This window comes from Mus caroli, chromosome 9 (genome assembly GCF_900094665.2).
Source record: "Mus caroli chromosome 9, CAROLI_EIJ_v1.1, whole genome shotgun sequence".
Lineage (NCBI taxonomy): Eukaryota > Metazoa > Chordata > Mammalia > Rodentia > Muridae > Mus > Mus caroli.
Genome location: NC_034578.1, coordinates 109,961,312 through 109,982,200, shown reverse-complemented (window position 1 = coordinate 109,982,200; position 20,889 = coordinate 109,961,312). Strand labels below are relative to the sequence as shown.

General features: G+C 47.7%; 1 protein-coding gene across 1 annotated transcript in view; it reads left to right on the top strand.

The window, feature by feature from the left end:
• The window catches only part of Trim71 (tripartite motif containing 71), a 52,797-nt gene extending 41,031 nt beyond the window's left edge, over positions 1–11,766 (top strand). The window contains exons 3-4 of the mRNA XM_021173355.1: positions 8,494–8,628; positions 10,264–11,766. Of these exons, the coding sequence (XP_021029014.1) occupies positions 8,494–8,628; positions 10,264–11,715 (1,587 nt within the window). The 3' untranslated portion in view covers positions 11,716–11,766. The remainder of the gene's footprint in view (positions 1–8,493; positions 8,629–10,263) is intronic.
• The last annotated feature ends 9,123 nt before the right edge of the window (positions 11,767–20,889 follow it).

Sequence of the window (20,889 nt, the reverse complement as noted above, 5' to 3'; positions counted from 1 at the left end):
TTTCCCTCCTGATAAAGCCTGATGCTCAAATACAGGTTAAAGAATTTATATTTCTGGTGTGTCAGATCTTGCCACCAGGATTGGTATTTTATTTTTTTTTTTTTTTTTTTTTTTTTTTTTTTTTTTAAAGATTTTTAGTTTACTTCATGTGTTTGTCTCTGTGTGCAGTGCTCATGGAAGCCAGAAGAGGGCATTGAATCTCCCATCCCTGAACTGGGAGTTAACAGATATTTTAAATTTGCCATACAGGCACAGGGACCCAAATCTGGGTTCTCTGCAAGAGGAATTGCTCTTAAGCAATGAGCCCTCTCTCCAGCCTTCTTTGAAAATGCCTCAGCAGCTCAGGGGACTGCCCCTTGACCTGGAACTCTGGAATTCCAGGCAAGCCTTGGCCACATGAGGTCCGGTCTCAAGACAAAAAACAAAAGGCCTGTGTAGTGTGCCCTGTCTTAAGTTATTGTGTCTCCATTGTTCTGCTTTGTGACAACATGATTTCGTTTCCACAGATATCGTGCCCAGTGTCTTCTCTTGTACTGTTAAAAAGTTAGGATTCTCTAAAAACTGTTTTGCCCTGTCTCCTGGATAACTGTGTCCCTGGACACTGCCTCTGACTTGAGGCGAGGAGAGCTGCAGTCACCTGTCCCACTTTCTAGATCTTTGTATAGTCTTAAATTCCCTCTTCCTCCCCCTGGTGTTTTGTTTTTAAATTGAGATGGGATCTTCTTCTTCTTCTTCTTTTTTTTTTTTCTTTTCTTGTTCTTTTAGAGATTTATCTATTTTATTTATACCAGAAAAGGTCATCTGATCCCATTACGATGAGCTGTGAGCCGACATGTGGTTGCTGGGAATTGAACTCAGGATCTCTGGAAGAGCCTACCCTACAATGCTCTTAACCGCTGAGCCATCTCTCCAGCCCCAAGACAGGACCTTTCTATTGACTCTTGACTATTCTGGAACTTGATTTATAGACCAGGCTGACCTCATCTTCACAGGGATCCTCCTGTCTCTGCTGTTTAAGGAGGTGCTTTAAGTGAGTGGTTAAATAAGGAGATCTCACGTGCTTTCAGCTAAGGAAGAGGAGAGGGATAGGAGGTTTTTGCTCAACTGCCTAAGCAGAAACCCCAGGTGTAGACCATGGAGGCCAAATATTAGTTGGTGATCAGTATCCAGTGTTGGTCTGGAGATCCTGAGGCATGCTGGGTAGAGGAGCAGGGTGCCAGGTGGGTGCCTGCACTGGGATGGAGGCATATTATGCTAATGGATACACCTGCACAGACTGTGCGGCCACCCTCCACCCCCACCCCCGTGCATGTGAGCATGCCCCCTAACTGGGCTCTGAGTGCTTCTTCCCTGAGGAGCCAGCCAGCGTGGGGTGGGGCAGCTAAAAGATGAGGTCAGTTGGCTTTCCTGAAGCCATAACTGCTAATCTAGTTTATTTCCCGCATAAACCACAGGAGGGAAGGTTGGTGTGGCCCAGTTTTTACAGTATACAAATGTTTGCACCTGGGCTATTGGTTAAGACCAAACAGAGTTCTCTGTTGCTAAAATAGGTTGCTTAGGAACCAGGAAGAGGTCATGATGTGTGAGCCCCACCCCCCAACCTCGGAGAGCCTATTAGCTGCTGGTGACACTGTATGTGGATGGAGTCGTCCTTGTTTAAGTCACAAGAGCACACATTGCGAAAGTCATTGGGAAGAGCACTTAGAGGACATAGAGTTGTACTAGGCATAGTACATCTGTTTGGTTGGCGTTTGTTTTTACACAGTGTAGTGCTGTGTAAATTCATCCAGGCTGGCACAGAACATCCTCTGTGCTTGCTCTGAGTGCTGGGGGTTTGGGGGTGTGCGTTGTTATGCCTGACCACGTCTTTTGTTTTGCTGTGAGAGTGTTTGAATTTGCATATGGAATGTATATGTGACTATCCTTTGGTGCCCAAGGCCTGGGAAGATGGGTCAGCTACTGATCCACTAATTGGGTCTACTCACCAGATGTGTAAATGCCGCCATCTGTTAAGGCTCTTGTCACTCTCAAGGAGGACTCAGGTTTGGTCCCTCACTCACACCCCACACCCCGAATAGGGTGGTACACATTGCTCCAGGGGACCAAACTCCATCTTCTGGTCTCTGTAGGCACTGCAAGCGTGTGGCTCAGTAGTTCAGAATACTTACTGGAAGCCTGGGCAGTGGAGGTGCTGCACAGACGCCTTTAATCCCAGTACTCAGAGGCAGAGTGTTACAGGAGTCTCCCCACAAACCACACAAACTCCCATCTCAGTTAAACAGGGATGGCTTATTCAGCACACCCCCCAAGACTGTCTAGCTATGCAGTAGACATCTCTCAGGAACAGCCTAGAAAGGCTAAAACCACAAGAACACACAGTGAGCTCAAACACAGGCACTAGAAGTACCGGCCAGTCGTCGGCCCTGACTCAAGCCATTTTAAGATAAAACAGTCCATATTGACCTTGAATTTGATGGGCCCTACATGAAATTAATAGTCGTGGAGTTTCTTAAGATTAACAAACTTCATACAGAACATAACAGGGTATGTGGTCAACATGACCCTTCTCTGAGTCGTTATTTTTTCTGCTGCAGAGTTTCTTAAAATTTGAATTTTAGATCTGGGCAGCTCTTTGATTTGATGCCCTGCTTTGCATTCATCTGGATACACACATGCACATTCACTCAGACATAAAATAACGAGCCGTTCCTAATATGAATGAGAGGGAGGAGAGGCAGTCACTGTGTCTTGAAAGTATTACATAGAATGGGGCCCTTCATTATATATACATACACACATACATATATACACACACATGCACATACATGCTTATATAATTAAATATATTTAAATAAATTCTTTTTCGAGCATTTTTGATTTGCTTGCATGTATGTCTGTGTGAGGGTGTCAGATCTTGGAATTATAGGCAGTTGTGAGCTGCCGTGTGGTTGCTGGGAATTGAACCCATTAATTTATGTTTTCAAAAGTCCCTTAATAAAATTATTTTCTTCCTTACAGAAAGTTTTCATTGGTGTCTGAGTATGGTTGTGCTTGGGCCAGGCACTGACTGCTGTAGGGTGTGTGGGAGCTTTGATTTCTACTTAATGGCTTCTATAGCAACACACACACATACACACACACACAACCTTGAAGGTACAGGGATCAGAGAGTAGAAAGACTGACTGCTCACTGTGGAGTCCCAGCTATGATCCTGCATTGTGCTGCCAAGACTCAGAGCTAGGATTTTTTTTTTTTAAGATTTATTTATTGTTTATATGTAAGTATACTGTAGCTGTCTTCAGACACACCAGAAGAGATCGTCAGATCTCATTACGGATGGTTGTGAGCCACCATGTGGTTGCTGGGATTTGAACTCAGGACCTCTGGAAAAGCAGTCAGTGCTCTTAACTGCTGAGCCATCTCTCCTGCCCCAGGATTTTTTTGTCTTGTTGTAACCATCACATATGAAGCCTGGCTGGCCTACCAGCCTACCTGTGACTTTCACAATTTGCTGGTGTTCTTGAATAGTAGTTGGACTCTTTCCTGGCAAGGTGGGTTTTTTTTTTTTTTTTTTTTTTTTGAGATGGGTTATTCTGTGCAGCCCTGGCTGTCCCGAAACTCATTCTGTGGACCAGGCTGGCCTCGAACTCACAGATTTTAAGTGCTGGAATTAAACATGTGGACCACCATTTTTATTTTTTTTTAATTACTTAAGTTCTTTCTATGTCCACTGACTGGCAGTCAGAGTCCCTGGATTACCACTGGGTCTACAGCTTGCCTTGGGAGACTGATAATAAGTCCTTGAACGTACTTGGGAGGCAGAGGCAGGCGGATTTCTGAGTTCGAGGCCAGCCTGGTCTACAGAGTGAGTTCCAGGACAGGCAGGGCTATACAGAGAAACCCTGTCTCGAAAAAACAAAACAAAACAAACAAACAACAAAAAGTCCTTGAACATAAAGGTTGTTCTGGAAAGAGAACCCTCGACCCCCAGCGTTGCGAGGTCTGTTCAATGCAATAATGCATTCAAGGGGTCTGGGCTAGGTTGCTTTTATCCTGTCTCTCTTTTTCCCCCCGCTCCTGGAGATGTAATATTTTGGTCATGGATGTGGTTAGATCTGTTGGTGGTGGTGGTGGTGATGGTGGTGTGGTGGTTGTGTGGTTGGTTGTGGAGGTCAGAGAACAGCTTGAAGGAATCTGTTGGCAGGAAGCACATTTGCCCACTGAACAGAGTTGGTGGTGGCAGTGGATTTTTGTTTTGTTTTGAAGTTTAAAGTTCAGAAATTGAATTGTGTATGTCAGTGTTTTGCCTGGAAAGCCATGTGACTGCTCAGTACCCATAGAGGCAGGAGGCGGCATTGAACCCTGGAACTGGAGTTACAGACAAGTGATTGTTAAATTGTTGGCTGTGTTTAACATGGTGGACTGTAGGAGGGTCCTGTTCCCAATCTGAGAGTCTTCCAGCAGCCGAGTTCCTGGCTGTACCTTGGAAACAGGGTTCATCCCAGCCTAACCCACACAGCTGCCGCTCAGGAGTTAGTAGACCCGGAGTGCAGACCTGGAGTCGACCTGCCCTGGGTTCTCATCTTTTCTGGAAATGTCCAAGTTACCTTCCTCTTATCCCACTCAAAACTGTCTAGCTCCAGGCCCACTGCTGGCCTACGTGGATACAGCGGGCTTTCAGTGCACAGACATGCATGCAAATACTCAGACACAAAAGTAAAGGCATGTTTTTAAAATACAGACAATGCTCTGTGGAGTGGAGATCTCTAACTGCTAAGCCTGCCATGGAGTCCTTTGCCCTGCTACCTCTGTTACTTGCCTGGCCTGGCCTGGCCCGTTCATTCATTCATTGGTTGCAGGGCCTGCAGATCCTGTACCCGCTGGGATGTGATCAGAACAGATTCATTGCTCCTCGACACAGTCTTTTTTTTATTATTATTATCCTTAGGAATGCTGTGACCCTTGCTCAAATGGTTTGTAGTTGTTCAGGTGCCATTATACTTCTTCTACCTGTTGGAAGAAACAGATCTTCCAGTACACTCAGCAGTAAATCTCTGGGAACATGCTAGGATGAATGCATACACTCACACACACACACTCTCTCTCTCTCACCCTCACATACACACTCTCTCTCACTCACACACACTCAGACCTCATACGGTCACAGGAGAACACATTTGTCCATGCCTGTGTGAAACAGGCAGTCATTCTCCTGCCCTCTACTGGTCTTGCTTGGCAGGAGAGAGGAGAGTCAGTTTGTCCCTGAACATTACATTTGTATAGTGTGTTGACTACTTTTGTGTCAACTGCACACAAGCTAGAGTCAGAGAGAGAGAGAGAGAGAGAGAGAGAGAGAGAGAGAGAGAGAGAGAGAGAGAGAATATGCCTATGGCAGACCGGCCTGTGAGCAGGCAGCCTCTCCTTCCCAGGTTAGTTATTGTCCTCATGGTTTTTATCAAGCCCTGAAAACCCCAAGACACAGTTGTTACTTTTTTTTTTTTTTTTTTTGGTTTTTTCGAGACAGGGTTTCTCTGTATAGCTCTGGCTGTCTCTGGAACTCACTTTGTAGACCAGACCATTTCGAACTCAGAAATCCACCTGCCTCTGCCTCTGCCTCCCAAGTGCAGGGATTAAAGGCGTGCGCCACTACGCCCGGCTACCAGTTGTTACATTTTTGAAAATCACTTTAAAGATAATGATTGGCATAAAGATGGTATCACATTAACATAAAATGATAATTTACTAGATAACCATCTATCTGGTCCACGTAGTTTTATTTAGGTAGCTATGTATGTAGGAATTTGATGTACCACCAATGTCGTATGGAGGAAGGTCGGGAGGAGGACAATTTTGTGTGTTTTTCCACCACTTGGGTTGTCAGCTTGGAGGCAAGCACCACCCCTCATTTGCATATTTAGAAAGTAGCTCATCTTTCCGGCTTGCTTTTTTCCTCCCCTTTCTTTTCCCCCTTCCTGTTCTTCCTCCCCCTTCTCATTCTTGTTCGGGGATAGCCAGAGCCGCACGGAGAGACCCTACCCTGTCTTGAAAAAGAGACAGTGCAGCTTGTTGTTGGCTCTGTGTTAGTGACCCATCTGAAAAGAGGGGATTGGTCATTAAATTCTACACAATAGGGTCTGGAGGTAGCCCTGGCTGTCCTGAAACTCTATAAAGACTAGACCAGCCTTGAACACAGGGATTAGAGGTGTGCGGTCCTTTGGCCAGGGAGCTTCAAATCCAACAGCCTGGAAACAGGGACCCTCAGGACTCGGTTTAGAAACACAGACTTCATAGAAGTTCCTAAGTGATCTAAATCTAACCCCTGAAGGGACTTGCACTTACTGCTTATTATACTCACACGAATGCACGCACACATATGTACATTTATTAAAAGTAACGTCTTAGGGTTTTATTGCTGTGAACAGACAGCATGACCAAGGCAACTCTTTTTTTTTTTTTTTTTTTTGGTTTTTTGAGACAGGGTTTCTCTGTGTAGTTCTGGCTGTCCTGGAACTCACTCTGTAGACCAGGCTGGCCTCGAACTCAGAAATCTGCCTGCATCTGTCTCCCAAGTGCTGGGAATAAAGGCGTGCGCCACCACTGTCCTGCTCAAGGCAACTCTTATAAGGACAACATTTAATTGGAGTTGGCTTGCAACAGGTTCCGAGGTTCAGTCCATTATCATTAAGGCAGGAACATGGCAGCATCCAGGCAAGCATGGTGCAGGAGGAGCTGAGAGTTCTACATCTTTATCTTGCAGAATACTGGCTTCCAGGAAGCTAAGAGGAGGGTCTCAAAGCCCACACCCACAGTCAGTCACACACCTACTCTTAACAGGGCTATACCTTCTACTAGTGCCACTCCCTGGGCTGAGCATATACAAACTATGGACAAGTAATCAAAGATGGAAGATGGAGGGGCTGGTGATGGCTCTAGCGGCTCTTGCAGTGGACCCAGATTCAAGCCGCAGCGCACCCAAGGTCACGGTCATCTATAATGCCAGATCTTAAGCGTTTGATACCTTCCTCTGATCTTTGCTGGCATTTGGCATATACGTGATTGATTCATAGGCATACATTCAGGCAGAACACTCAGACATAAAACAAATCTTAAATAGAAACCCTTTGTTTAAAAAAAGATTAAGATGGGGGGACAGTAAGCCGAAGGACAGGCATTGGGTGCTCTCAACCTTGGGAAGAAAGTGAAGAGATTCATAAGCTGAACTTGAAGTTGGGAAGAATTTAAGGAGTGAGAAGGCATCCCAAGCCATGTACACAGCCATAAGCATACAGTCTGCCTAGAGCCAGAGAGAGGTCGGTAGTCAGTGGGTATTGAGGGCTTGCACAGTGTCCCTTCTAATCCAGCCCAGGTGGTGTAGCATGTAGGAGTCCCTGCTGGGAGGACAGGGCAGGGCAGGGCACTTGCCACTGCATGCAGTTTGGGGAAGAGAATTCTACTCTGGTGGTTGCACTCTGGATGCAGAATGTCCCTGGTGGTAGTTTTGACTCTGGCAGCAGCTGGCTCTTTGCATGTTTTTCTCAGGTTTCTTTGAAGGCCTCTGGCCAGGTTTGAGAGGATTGTAGTAAATGCCTGCTTAGAACCTAGTAGGAGCTGAGATTTGAACCTGGGTTACCTTCATAAAATACCTCACCGGCCTGAGGTGCCGAAGCCCTCCCAGTCGCACCACATCCCATCTTGTATCCATGGTGTCCTGCCCAGGCAGGTATCTGTGTACTGCTTGCTATCGGTTCAGCTCCATCTATGCCTCACGCTTGCTTTATATACATACTATGGGTAGGATCATCTACTCTAAAAATGGGTTCCTCTGACAGTCAGGGCGGAATCTCCATCTCGTCCCTCCGTGTCTCAAAGAAATCCTTGCGGCTTTTTTGACACACTTCATGTAATATTAATGAACACACCAGGCCTTCTGTCCCAGTTAATTTTTTATGAACAATATGCCTGATTAAGCTTCCCGATGTACCGAGGCTGGTGCTGTAAGATGGAGGCCCCGGACTGCAGGGCGTGATTGAGGATTTTCTTAGGTTAGATGAGGTGATAGATACCCTCAGAGTGCACATTGTTGGCTTAGGAGAGATGGCTGGAAAATGATGCACACGTGGCGGAGAGACCACTAACCTCCGTTCGCCCTCCTGCGCCCTCAAGAGGGACCTCTCTGGCCTTCAGGTGTGGGGAGTAAGTCCAGGAAATCCGTGCAAGCTCAGAGCTACTTTACACCTGACGGTCATTCCCAGTATTCCACACAAACGCAGTCACGCCCATGACCCTGTTGTTAAAGAGTGTCCCTTAATAGTCTGATAGTCACTGGAGGTGCCACTTCGGAGACAAAGAGGCTCAGCCTTTGCCAGCCACTCTCAGTTTACACACCCTCGGGTGCCAGCCAGCACGAGCCCTACAGGCCTCTTGGAAGTTGCTGTATGTGAGGTAAGAGGTGATGTCCCTTCCAATGCCTCAAGGTTTTGCTTGCTTTTGCAGCTGAGCATCGAGCAGGCCCAGACTGTGGCAGAACAGGTGGAGATGAAGGCGAAGGTGGTCCAGTCTGAGGTCAAGGCCGTCACAGCTCGCCACAAGAAGGCCCTGGAGGATCGGGAGTGTGAGCTGTTGTGGAAGGTAATAGGCTCACAGCTTCCCCTGTCAGCTCCCTCAGGCGGGGCGTGCACAGCACTGGAGCCTCCTTTCAAGATCTGAGGCCCAAGCTTTAAGTTTAGAAAGAGTTGGTAATTTTCCAGAAAGTTTGAGGGGGGCGGTGTCCCTGGAATGCTGGGTGTCACTCACGTAGCAAAACAACAAGAAATCCTTTCAGAAGGGCCCGGGGAGCCAGGAAGGCCGGGGTGCAGGTTTTCTGTTGTGCACTCGGGGAAAGGAGGCCAGCCAAAGGCAGACAATCAACTCTTGTTAGCAGAGGGCTGGGGAGGAAATTGTCCTTATTTTGGGTTTCCCGGCTGGTTGCACTTCTTGACCCACGTGGTAAAGCCTTCACTTGGGGGTGTGGGGAGTGAGTCTGTGTCTTTCCATCCGTGTCCTTCCTGTTGAAGGCAGGGACGATAGCTGAGCATCCTGGTGGGCTTGCAGATAACAGTCAGCTGGGAAGGCTCCTACCGTACAGCATTGTAGCCTTTCTGGTTATGTGTCCTCTCCCTAGCCATGGCTACCTTTCTGCTGGTGAGCAACCTGCTTCTCCGGCTGTTCTGAACATAGGGTTGCAAGGTTAACTTATAAGAGAGGCCTCCAGTTGGATGGCTTGTTTTGATCTAATACTGTGTTAGAGATAGCTTCTTAGTAATGTGTTCCCCTCCCCCCTCAATACCCTTAAAATTAAAACAAAACAAAACAAAAAACAATGTGTGGGCATGTAGTTGGGTGCCTGCAGGGGCATAGGATCCCTCTAGATCGGGAGTTTGGGTGTGCTGAGTGGCACGCGCCTTTGAGGTAACAGAACCTGTGGAGCCCAGCGCAGGTAGGTTTCTATGAGTTCAAGTGCAGCAGGCCAGTCAAGGCTACGTGATTAGACCCTACCCTCAGAACCCCCCCCCCCAAACAAAACATGAAACAAACTAGTGTGTGTGTGTGTGTGTGAGAGAGAGAGAGAGAGAGAGAGATGAATGAGAGAGCATGCACATGTGCGTGTACACACTTCCATGAGACCAGAATTTTGGCTTCCCAGGAATCCAGCACCTCTGGCCTCTGGGCACCTGCACTCATGCACACACACAGTTAAAATAATTTTGGGGCTGGAGAGATGACTCATTGGTTAAGAGCACTGACTGCTCTTCCAGAGGTCCTGAGTTCAAGACCCAGCAACCACCTGGTGGCTCATAGCCTTCTGTAATGGGATCAGATGCCCTCTTCTGGTGTGTCTGAAGACATGTGTACTCACACACATAAAATAAATAAATAAATCTTTTTTTTTTTTTTAAATACATTTCTTTAATTTCTAAGCCCAGACCTCAGAAAAGTTGTCCCCTGTGTCCATAGTCGGTTTTCTGTAGCTCTCAGCTTAAGAGCACTAAGAGGTCGTGGTTCCCCCTAAGCAAAGTGTGTGAGTTGGTCTTTTTACCTCAGAGGCTGGGGCAGTCTACCTGGGTGACTGTTAGGGTTTGAATGCAGAAAAGAGAAAGGAGGGAAGGAATTGTTCTGTTTGTCAGGTGATAATTGCCCATCTCTACCTCCACTCGAGATGGCCGTGGGTTCCCCACCCTCTGCTCTCTGTGCTTGGTTCTAAGCGTCTCTTTCCTCCCTCCTCAGGTGGAGAAGATTCGGCAGGTGAAGGCGAAGTCTCTGTTCCTGCAGGTGGAGAAGCTGAGGCAGAGTCTCACCAAGCTGGAGAGCACCATCAGCGCCGTGCAGCAGGTCCTGGAAGAGGGCCGCGCCCTGGACATCCTGTTGGCCCGAGACCGGATGCTGGCCCAGGTGCAGGAGCTCAAGACCATCCGGGGCCTCCTGCAGCCCCAAGAAGATGACCGCATTATGTTCACGCCCCCTGACCAGGCCCTGTATCTCGCCCTCAAGTCTATTGGCTTTGTCAGCAGCGGGGCCTTCGCCCCACTCACGAAGGCTGCAGGAGATGGCATCAAGCGTGCCCTTCAGGGAAAGGTGGCCTCTTTCACTGTCATGGGCTATGACCACGATGGTGAGCCCCGCCACTCGGGAGGTGACCTGATGTCAGTTGTGGTCCTCGGCCCCGATGGAAACCTGTTTGGTGCAGAAGTGAGCGACCAGCAGAATGGTACTTACATAGTGAGCTACAGGCCCCAGCTTGAGGGTGAGCACTTGGTGTCCGTGACATTGTACAATCAGCACATAGAGAACAGCCCCTTCAAGGTCGTGGTCAAGTCGGGCCGCAGCTATGTGGGCATCGGGCTCCCCGGGCTGAGCTTCGGCAGTGAAGGTGACGGGGAAGGCAAGCTCTGCAGGCCCTGGGGTGTGAGTGTTGATAAGGAGGGTTACATCATAGTGGCTGACCGAAGCAATAACAGAATCCAGGTGTTTAAGCCCTGTGGCTCCTTCCACCACAAGTTTGGTACCCTAGGGTCTCGTCCTGGGCAGTTTGACCGACCGGCTGGGGTGGCTTGTGATGCCTCCCGCAGGATCATAGTGGCCGACAAAGACAATCATCGCATTCAGATCTTCACCTTCGAGGGCCAGTTCCTTCTTAAGTTTGGTGAGAAAGGCACCAAGAACGGGCAGTTTAACTACCCGTGGGATGTAGCAGTGAATTCTGAGGGCAAGATCCTGGTTTCAGACACCCGGAATCATCGCATCCAGTTGTTCGGACCCGACGGGGTCTTCTTGAACAAGTACGGCTTCGAGGGATCTCTCTGGAAGCACTTCGACTCTCCACGGGGCGTGGCTTTCAACAATGAAGGTCACCTGGTAGTCACCGACTTCAACAACCACCGGCTTCTGGTTATTCACCCTGATTGCCAATCTGCCCGCTTCTTGGGCTCGGAGGGCTCAGGCAATGGGCAGTTCCTGCGACCACAGGGTGTGGCTGTGGACCAGGAAGGGAGAATCATCGTAGCCGATTCCAGAAATCACCGCGTGCAGATGTTTGAGGCCAACGGCAGCTTCCTGTGCAAGTTTGGTGCTCAAGGCAGTGGCTTCGGGCAGATGGACCGCCCCTCAGGTATCGCGGTCACCCCGGATGGATTGATCGTCGTGGTGGACTTTGGCAACAATCGAATCCTCATCTTCTAATTGTGTCTTCTGGGGTTTTCTGTGTTTAGTGTGTGCATGTGTGTGTCTCTCATTTTTTAATTTCAAAGAAGAAATCGTCTCAGGGATATTTCTTTTTCTTTTTTTCCCCCCTTTATTTTTATTATTTTTTTTTTTAAAGAACAAAAGTACAACATTGCCTAAGTCCTACCTCAGCTTAAATTTTTTTTTTTTTTTACAGATGAATGTAATTCTCTTCTGTGCAGGGCTTGAGCCTGTGAAGTGATAATTTCTATCTACCTCAACTCTTTGCATTTCCCTCTCTGGCAAGCCTCTTGGCTCACATCCTCTTCCCTCCTGAAGGCCTAGGAGGCACAGGACCTCCTAGGTCCTGCAACCTTGAGGGCACTGGAAGCATATGGTGGGGTGCATGCATTTTGTAGATTGAGCCAAGGAAACCCAAAAACTACTAAGTAAAAAAGAGAAGTATAAGATGTTGGAAAGATAGGATTTAAAATTCATAATTGTAGTGTATTTGTGTTTTTGAGAATACTGTGTTTGTGTGGGGTTAGGTTGTGTGTGGTTTGCTCTTTTCTTTTTTATCAATGCAACAGGGCTTTTCTCTGTTTACCTCAGTGTGTCTGACATCTCATCCCTAGGAGATATGGCTGTGGCTTGCTAGCCTAGAAAAGCAGACCATTCATATTTTCGGGTGTCTCATCTTTGTATCTGGTAAAGAAGGGTGTATGTGTGTGTGTGTGCACTCGCGTGCATGTTTGTGTTTCAAAGCCATCTTTGCTTGAGGAGAAAAGCTGGACTTGACACATGACATCCCAAGCAAATTTCTTCCCAGTTTGCTAAGAAAATAGATTTAGCTCAGGACTCTAGGTTGAAAGTGTTCTCAAAGGTTAAGTTATCTGTGTTTTTGTTGTTTGTTATAAAGACTTAGGTATAAGGAAATAAGTTAACCTTGTTCTCAGAGAGAGGGGGGCTTTTCAGATGTGGACCAGGGTGCCACAGAAGTGGGGGTTGCTGGAGAAGTGAGGCACCCCCACATCAGGGACTGTTCAGGAGGGCGGGGGACCTCGTCTCTATGTGTGAGGGTGTGGTGGGCAAAGGGATAGCTTTGATTTGAGAAGCACAGTGGTTTTTCCTGCTTGTGGGAGCACCTCGCTCCCTAACCCTTGGCTCAGGCCAGTTTCTCAGGAACCTTCGCTAAGTCTGAGCGGAGTCAGACCTCAAGGTTAACACCAACCCCGCTCCTCCCCCAAAGGCCTTTGAATGTAAAGGATTTACAAACCAAACCACCCAACAGCAAGTGTAGGACACAGTATATGTCTTTTTTTTTTTTAACTTAATTTTATTTTTTTAAAAATTAAAAACTGTACCAAAGAATAGAAACTTGGGGGCCTGTGGCTCCCATCCCATTGGAGTCTGATGTGTTGTAAGCCACAGAGTGGGTCTTCTTGACATTCACCTCTGAGAATGAGGGCCCATCCCGGTTCTCTGTATTCTCACTGCTGAGATCAGACCAGATTTGAAAGAGGACAGAAGAGTGCCCAACGTAGATCTCAAGTTCAGTTTCTGGCCCCGTTGCACGGCAGGCAGGAACTTCACAGAGGAAGAGGCGGTGGGGAACAGGATAAGGGGTCAGTCAAATTGCCTTGGGATGCTCAGTTTGCCTGTGTGAGCTACGACATTCATTCACGTGACTTGAATTTCAGGATTTCGGGGTGATCTGAGTGGGGCGGTGGGTGCTGGGGGGGCGTCTCAGCAGGGAGAATAGTACACAATCAAGGAATTCCCGAAGGTAGCTTTAACTGCTGATCTCCATGTTCCTCGGGATGTGAAAGAGGGTTACAAGCTCCTTTTAAAATTTAATAGCGGGTCCTTCCCCAGTTTATATATCCCTTTAGCCTTTATTATGTCACCTAAGTGTTAAACTGATTTTTAAAAATTTTGTAGAACAGGACAACCCAGGAGGCCTCTGCGCCCTACCCCGCTCCCCCCAATCTTAAACTGTCTTTAAACACTCAATAGAGCTAGCTTTACATAATTAATGACACTAATTGAACAAATGAATCTTGACAACCTTCTCAGAAACCTGATTTTAATTGTGGCTGGGGAAAGCTGTTTTTCAATGCTAAATTGAAGTCCTATTCAAGGAGAACTTTTTTCTGGTGACTAACAGAATACTTGACATTTTACTTAGAATTTGATAGCTCGGCCCAGGTTCCCATCTCGTGGATGAGATGGTTGGGTCTTGATTAGTACATGGATAGACCAGTGTGGGCTTAGAGCACAGCAGATGTGTTCTTAGAGGTCTGTGGCTTTCCATATCCAGAACAGTGTAGGGCTGGCTTCTAAGGAATTGTGATCATAGTTGGAGAACTTTTGTTTTTAAAACAAGTGGCTATTTGTGGCCGCCTGAGATTGGACTCCTAGCCGGTGGGGGAATTGGTGCTAAGCACATTGGAGAGTGTACCGTGATATGGACTGATCCATATCATGACGCCAGCCATGTTTGGTGCACACCTGCAGCCAGTTCTGAGGTACGACAGGAAAGAGATTCAGGAAGAGACACCGTGGGTGCTGGCTGGCCGGAAACCTTCCGTCTCTGTGGTGAGAGACTGACGGGTAGCGGTCCCTGGTCAGGTGGCAGGGGCTGGCAGGAGCTGGCAGGAGCTGGAGAGGGTGGGTACCAGGAGATTCCCATTGGAAGTGAAGTATCTTAAGTTTGAGTATTAGCCACCTGGTTGCCACCTGCCTAACATTCCAAAATTATAATCTGAAGGTCAACACCAATCTGTCACTTTTGTCCATGAGACGTCTCCAAACCTGTGCTCCACTATGGCTGGCAGGTAACTCCTTATCTTGGTTTGAGCCTGGTAGTCTAGGCTGTTCCCCTAGTGCACTAAACTTCCTCCGATCAATACCCTTGTTAAGTCTAACTTATCTGGGGAAGCACACAAGGGTACCCTAAACAGAACTGGACAGTGTTGGGCCATAGAGGCTGCCGGGATGAAGACACTTTGATGATGGTCCAGAGTGTCTCGTGTAGTTAAGCCAAAGCTTAATCATTTGAGTTGGGAAGTCTTTTAAGCTTGAAGCAGCACAATTACTGTCTTGTCTGTGTGTTTTCTTGGGTTTGGAAGATTCTAAGGTTGCTGTGTTCTGGTAGGTATTAAAAGGAATGCCAAAGTTCTAGGCTTGTTTTCCCTGTTGTTTAAGAAGTATGTGTGCGCGTGTGTGTCTGTGTGTGTCTCTGTGTGTGTAATATACGCACACACGCAGTGGTGCCAAAATGTATTTATTTAGAACATCTCTCCTACTGAGGTTCTGACAGTCTGGGGCTGTATGAAGATGGTGCTATCATCTGTGTACAGTTACATAGGACTGGGGCTTTCTCTGGCTTTGTGTGAGCCAGGGTTACAGGGCAGGACACCGCCCCTAACCACACTGATTTTGTTTAGTATGGATTTTCTACCTCACTTTTGGCAAAAAGTTGTCTACCTCACGTCGGCACCGGATGGGTCTTAAAAGGGCTAGTATTAATCCAGTGGGGAGGGCATGGATGTGGGAGACCCTCTCTAGAGATGATGTTCAGGGATGCAGGATTGATTTCTTAGACAAATGTTTGACCTTGAATAAGAGCTGTCTGGTCAGTGTCGTCATTCACCCAAGTAGTTCTCAGCCAGTCTAGCTTTCCCTGCCACAAACCCTGTTCCACAGACAGCGGTAGGAGCTGCTTCTCTGACCGGATGGAGAACCTTCCTCCATTAAAGGCCTTTAGGTCTCTCTTCTCTTCAAGAGAAAGCCGTTTTATCTGTTAGGAGTGTCTGTAGGCGTGCCCTTTTAGTGGGAACTCTACAGGTCTAGTGGGAAGCATGAGGTATTTGAAGGGAATGAGAGTCTCTGACTTCATGATTGTATTTGAAGCTGTCTGTGCCCAGCAGAATCTCCGTCACCGCAGTGTAGCCCGTTTCTACAGCGACCGGTGACGTGTGTATTGCTTTTTGTTTTGATTTGTTCTTCCTACCAAAGGCAACACTTTGACACTTGTTCCCCCCTTCCCCCTTTGTTCTTGTTTGTTAAATACTTGATAAATTGAGAAGCACATTATCAGGACTGTTAAAACTTTCTCCCTGTTTGTCCCTCCCCAGTAACCTTGTGGTCTACCTGGATGAAAGAGCGCATCCTGCAGGCCACGGGACTTAATGGGGTTTTGGGTTTATAAATAAATGTCACCGTGAAGAAATACCTCAATAATGTCTATTTTTAAAACTGGTGTTACGGGTCAGCAATCCAGCCTGGATGGCTGTTTTTCCATCATCATTTAACCAGTAATGGTTCTAAATGTTTTTTGTGTATCTGCATTGGTCTTAGACCCCTTTTAATGATTGTATTAACTCAGGAGCTCAGGTCGTACCTTAGCTATCTCAGAGCACACTGGCTGAATGTTGGCGCCCCTGGCAGCAATGCCTTTACTTGCGCTGTAACCAGCTTTGGTTCCTGGTGTTCGTAGCAGTCTGTAGCTGTCCTTCAGAGGGAGACTGCTCACATGTATGGGTGGGGCTTTCTTGTTTTTAGGGTGATAAATGTCTTTTCCCCCTTTTCCCTTAACGTCCGTGCCGGTGAGGGTGGGTGGTTTAGCGATGTTTGAACTAGCATGTTACGTGTAGTAGTTGTGGGTGGGAGGGTCGTTCGGTTTTGTTTTAATGGATCTTGTTTGATACAGTCCATTAGCGCTCTCATGCCTGGTCAGCCAAAAAAGAGAAGCAGCAGCTTTAATTTTTATGTAACTGTAGAATACACGACCCACTTCGGTCTTTTTGTTTTAAGAGAAGTGAACGCATACCTTTCCTGGTGGGATTCACAGAGGCGTGTTGCCTGATGCCAGGATGACTAAGTTAAGTGTCTTACGCTGGACAAGCTGATTGAAGGAACACACTGCCTCCCCTGGCAGCAGAGCCCTCGGTGCCTCTGCCCCTTTTGGGATTGTGGTGGCATTTCGCAGAGCTTGTCCCGGCACTGGGTGGCTAGGGGGATTCCCCCCACCCCCAAACCTCAAGGCAAAAGTGTATTGTTTTTTATTTTTATTTTTAATTTTTTTATTTTTGCAAGCCCCTTCCTCCCCTTGTCGGGCTTTTACCTTTAAAACCTTAAATGTTACTATTGCCAGCCGCAGGCATGACGGGCAACGAGCGTGGGTGAAGAGCCTGTGGAAGAGCGTTCCAAACCTCCTGTGAGCTAAGAGGCGTCTGAATGTATCTCTGTGGTCCACAGAGAAGGCTGGGGGAGTAGCAAGGAGATGCTGTATCAGCTACTGCAGCCTTAAAACAAAGCCGGTGTCTCTTTGGACTTTAAAAGTGTCCCTATGCAGCTTATTTTATTTTTGTTTAATCAAATAAACAGAGGGTTGTTCCATGAGAACTTGTGTCCGTGTGATCTTTCCATCTGGATTAGGTATGGAAGTACCACTCCCGGTGGGGACAGGGGGACTCCGGGTCTGGCTGTCCCGGGACTTTGCATGAGCACCCGTGCTAAAGTGGTGTTGCTAGTGTTTTAGGAAGAAAACAGAACAAAACAGACTAGGGGCTCTACATTCACACCATCACACACACACACTCACTTGTAAATGGCTGTGTGTGTCTGTATTTATGCAGGCTCTATATTCCTGTCCTTCAGTTTCCCATGGAAGGAGAGTAACAGCTGTCTGTCCAGAGGGTAAGTGGCTGTGTGACTCACAAGCTGCCACTGCTGCTTCCTCTCCTCTGGTGGGATTGGAAAGTCGTTTCAGGCCTGCAAAGATGGCTCTGCAGTTAGAGCCCAAGGACCCAAATCCAGTTCCAGAGAACCTGATGCCCCCTGACCTCTGAGCACCTGGCACACACGTGTGCAGCCAGACATGGAGGTAAAACACACAAAGTTTGGGTTTTTTTATTTTTAAGATTCAGCTATGGGCTGAAAAGATGGCTCAGCGTTTAAGAGCACTGACTACTGTTCTGAAGGTCCTGAGTTCAAGTCCCAGCAATCACATCCATCTGTAATGAGATCTGACGCCCTCTTCTGGTGTGTCCGAAGACAGCTACAGTGTACTTACATATAATAAATCTTTAAGATTCAGCTGAGCCCTGTGAGTGCTTGGCTAGCCTTGGAATTTGCTTTGAGTGGAGTGTAGATGAATCTTAACCTGTTTCTCAAAGCAGGTAGCCTCTGGTTTGGGTAGAGGCCATCAGGGACTGGAGGTGACCCACCAGATAGATTCACTACATTTTCCATAAAAGTGTGACTTGTCGCTCTCCGAAGGTGGCTGGGTGGAGAACTCTGGCATTGAACACCTGCTGAGAGATTTCTGGAGAGCCCTGTGAGTTCGTGGTTGGACTCAGCCTCTGTCCCTCTTCCCCATCTCCTTTTATTTATGTTACCCGTAACTGGGCACCGTGGAAGTCTGTCAGATTTGAGGGTTTGCAGGACAGGGTCCTCCACATTTTCCTAAGGCCTGGTGTGGAAATAGACCAAGCCAAGTGAGTTGTGAAGCAAAGACTAAAGTTCCTGGGCTGTCAAGATGGCTCAGCAGGGAAAAGTGACTGCTGCCAAGCCTGGGACCCATGTGGTAGACGTTATCCTGATCCGTAGTGCTGTGGCATGTGTGCGCTCACATTCCAGGTGGTTTATATTTTGAGACAGGGTTTCCCTGTAACCCTGGCTGTCCTGGAACTCATGAAATCTACTTGTTTCTGCCACCCACGTATATCCACCACCTGTCTTTAGTTCCATGTGATTCCCACCATCTCTGGCCCAGTGAGCTAAGATCTAAAGGGCTGAACTAACCACTCCTTGGGAGGCCCCTAACTGATCCTGAGCAAGCATTAATAATAAATACAAACCAAGTATTTTACAGGGATATGGGGGGAGGTTGGAGCCTTTGCTTCTTGCTGGTATGGTTGCAGAATCGGGCAGATGAACAGGGTTTAGCTGTTTCATACGGTGAACATAGCCACATACATGTCTAAGGGAACTGCACACCTCCATGGAAACGTTACTGTGTGAATCTCAGCACTGGTAGCCTGATAACCAGGAAGTACAGGCAGGAGGAAAAGTCCCTCCATGGGGTATTCAAAGGGTAGGGATATTGCAGTGGATTCAGAGGAAGGATCAGATGTTATGATATATAAGTGGAGCTTAAATGGGTCGGGTGGGCACGTCATTTCGTGTACGAAGAGCTGGGAGGCAGATACACGAGGTGGGAAGGAACGGGAGCTGGAGGCTTTGCACACAGGATCTGCACAGTTCTCTGATGTGTGTGCAAATGATCAGAAGTGTGTTGCTCATCTTAGTAATTCCAGGTAAGTACAATTCTGCCTGGGCGTCTTCCAGGACCTTCTGATTCTCGTTACTCGGGTGGGGTGGGGATGGGGAGGAAGTGGCAAGTATGTGCTGTGGACTGAAGGCACCAGAGTGAACCTCCGAATGGTTGGGACAGCTTACTGGAGTTCTCTCCACAGTACTGGCTCAAGGGTTCTAATGCACTGAGCCATTTCACCCGGCCCTTACTTTGAGGGAACTCGGATAATCAGTACAAAATACCTGTGTGTATAAAGAATCATCTTCAGGAGTGTCAACAGGGTGTCTAGAAAGGGTAAAGGTGCTTGCAGCCAAATGTGTACACACACACACACTCAAGCAGATGCACTTGTGTATAACCCGAGAATGCCTGGTGTCTGAGGAAGCACAAAGAGGGGCCTCTGATTCCCTGGAACAGCCACCAGACTTGGACTCTTCATTCTCCTGCCTCAGCCTCCCATGTTTGTAGAGTTACACTTGTGTCCCCACGCCCAGTGTAAAAGCAAACACTTAGAGTTACACTTGTGTCCCCACGCCCAGTGTAAAAGCAAACACTTTCAGAAGAACGTGGTTAGAAAGAGCCCTTTGGGGTGTGGCTAGGGGACTGGTAGTCCTTGAAGTATTGACAGATGTAAACCTGACATTGTTAGGTGGGCTTTTTTTTTTTTTATTTACACACTTGCCTATAATGTGAATGCATTTTCTACTCTGTTAGCCCTCGTGGGACCTGCTAGGACAGATAGCCCAGCAACACTTTTATTGTTCCTGGGTGGAGTAGTTTCCTGGGGTTTCACTGGAGAGGTGGCAATTTTTATTTCAGGCAAGGAGACTTTAAAAAGTCCTTTTGTTAAAAACAACACCACCACCTTAGGACCAAGTTGGCTGATGTCAGCCCTGCAAGATGCAGTTTTGCTTTAGGAGATTATTCTTCATAAGGCAACTTGGATAGATGAATTATTGATTATTGACCCATCGCTGTTGGAAGCGAGCTTGGTAAAAAACTGAACCAGAAGCCCGGTGTGGTGGCGCAAACTTTTAATCCCAGCACTCGGGAGCCAGAGGCAGGCGAATTTCTGAGTTCTAGGCCAGCCTGGTCTACAGAGTGAATTCCAGGACAGCCAGGGCTACACAGAGAAACCCTGTCTCAAAAAACCGAAACAAACAAGCAAACAAAGAAATGAACTGAACCTTCAGAACGGACCAAACTCTTGAGTTTGGGCCCACAGCTCACACACAGGACCATCGGGTGGGAGCCGAAGGGTGAAGGCTTCACCTGAGTGTGCCACTCTTGTGCAATCGCACTCCGTTGGGACTCCAACTGCTTCCTAGTATATGACAAAATTCTTCCTAGGGCCATGAAGCAGTCTGCTGCCACAGATAAGGAAGGAGCCCAAGGCAGACCAAAGTACAGATACCACCAAAGTCCAGCCTGGTGAAGCAATGGGTTTTATTGAAGTCACTTACAGGAATGTGGGTGAGGGGTAACACTTACAGAGATGTTTAAAAGACAGCTGCATCATGAAGGCCCGCCCCAGCATGGGTGACAGTTCTCAGGAGCACACTGCACAGCCTGCAGGCAACGAAGCAGGTCGGGGACTTCTTCCCAGGCGCCTCGGTTGATCCTATCTCTTCCAGCTCGTCTGGTTTCTGCTTCTTCCAGGCAGCTGCTCTGGTCTGAGTCATCTTGCAGATTCCCTTCTCTTGAGTCTTGGAAACTCAGCTTGTCTGAGTTGCCCCCTCGGCTCTATGTGCTGGGCCCTGCTTACTACTGCAGGGAGAGGAGTGATCTGGTTGAAGGAGCTCCCCTGCAGGCTGGAGAGTTTTCATCGGGAGACTTACACACACTTCCTGAGAAGGCACAGCCACCAG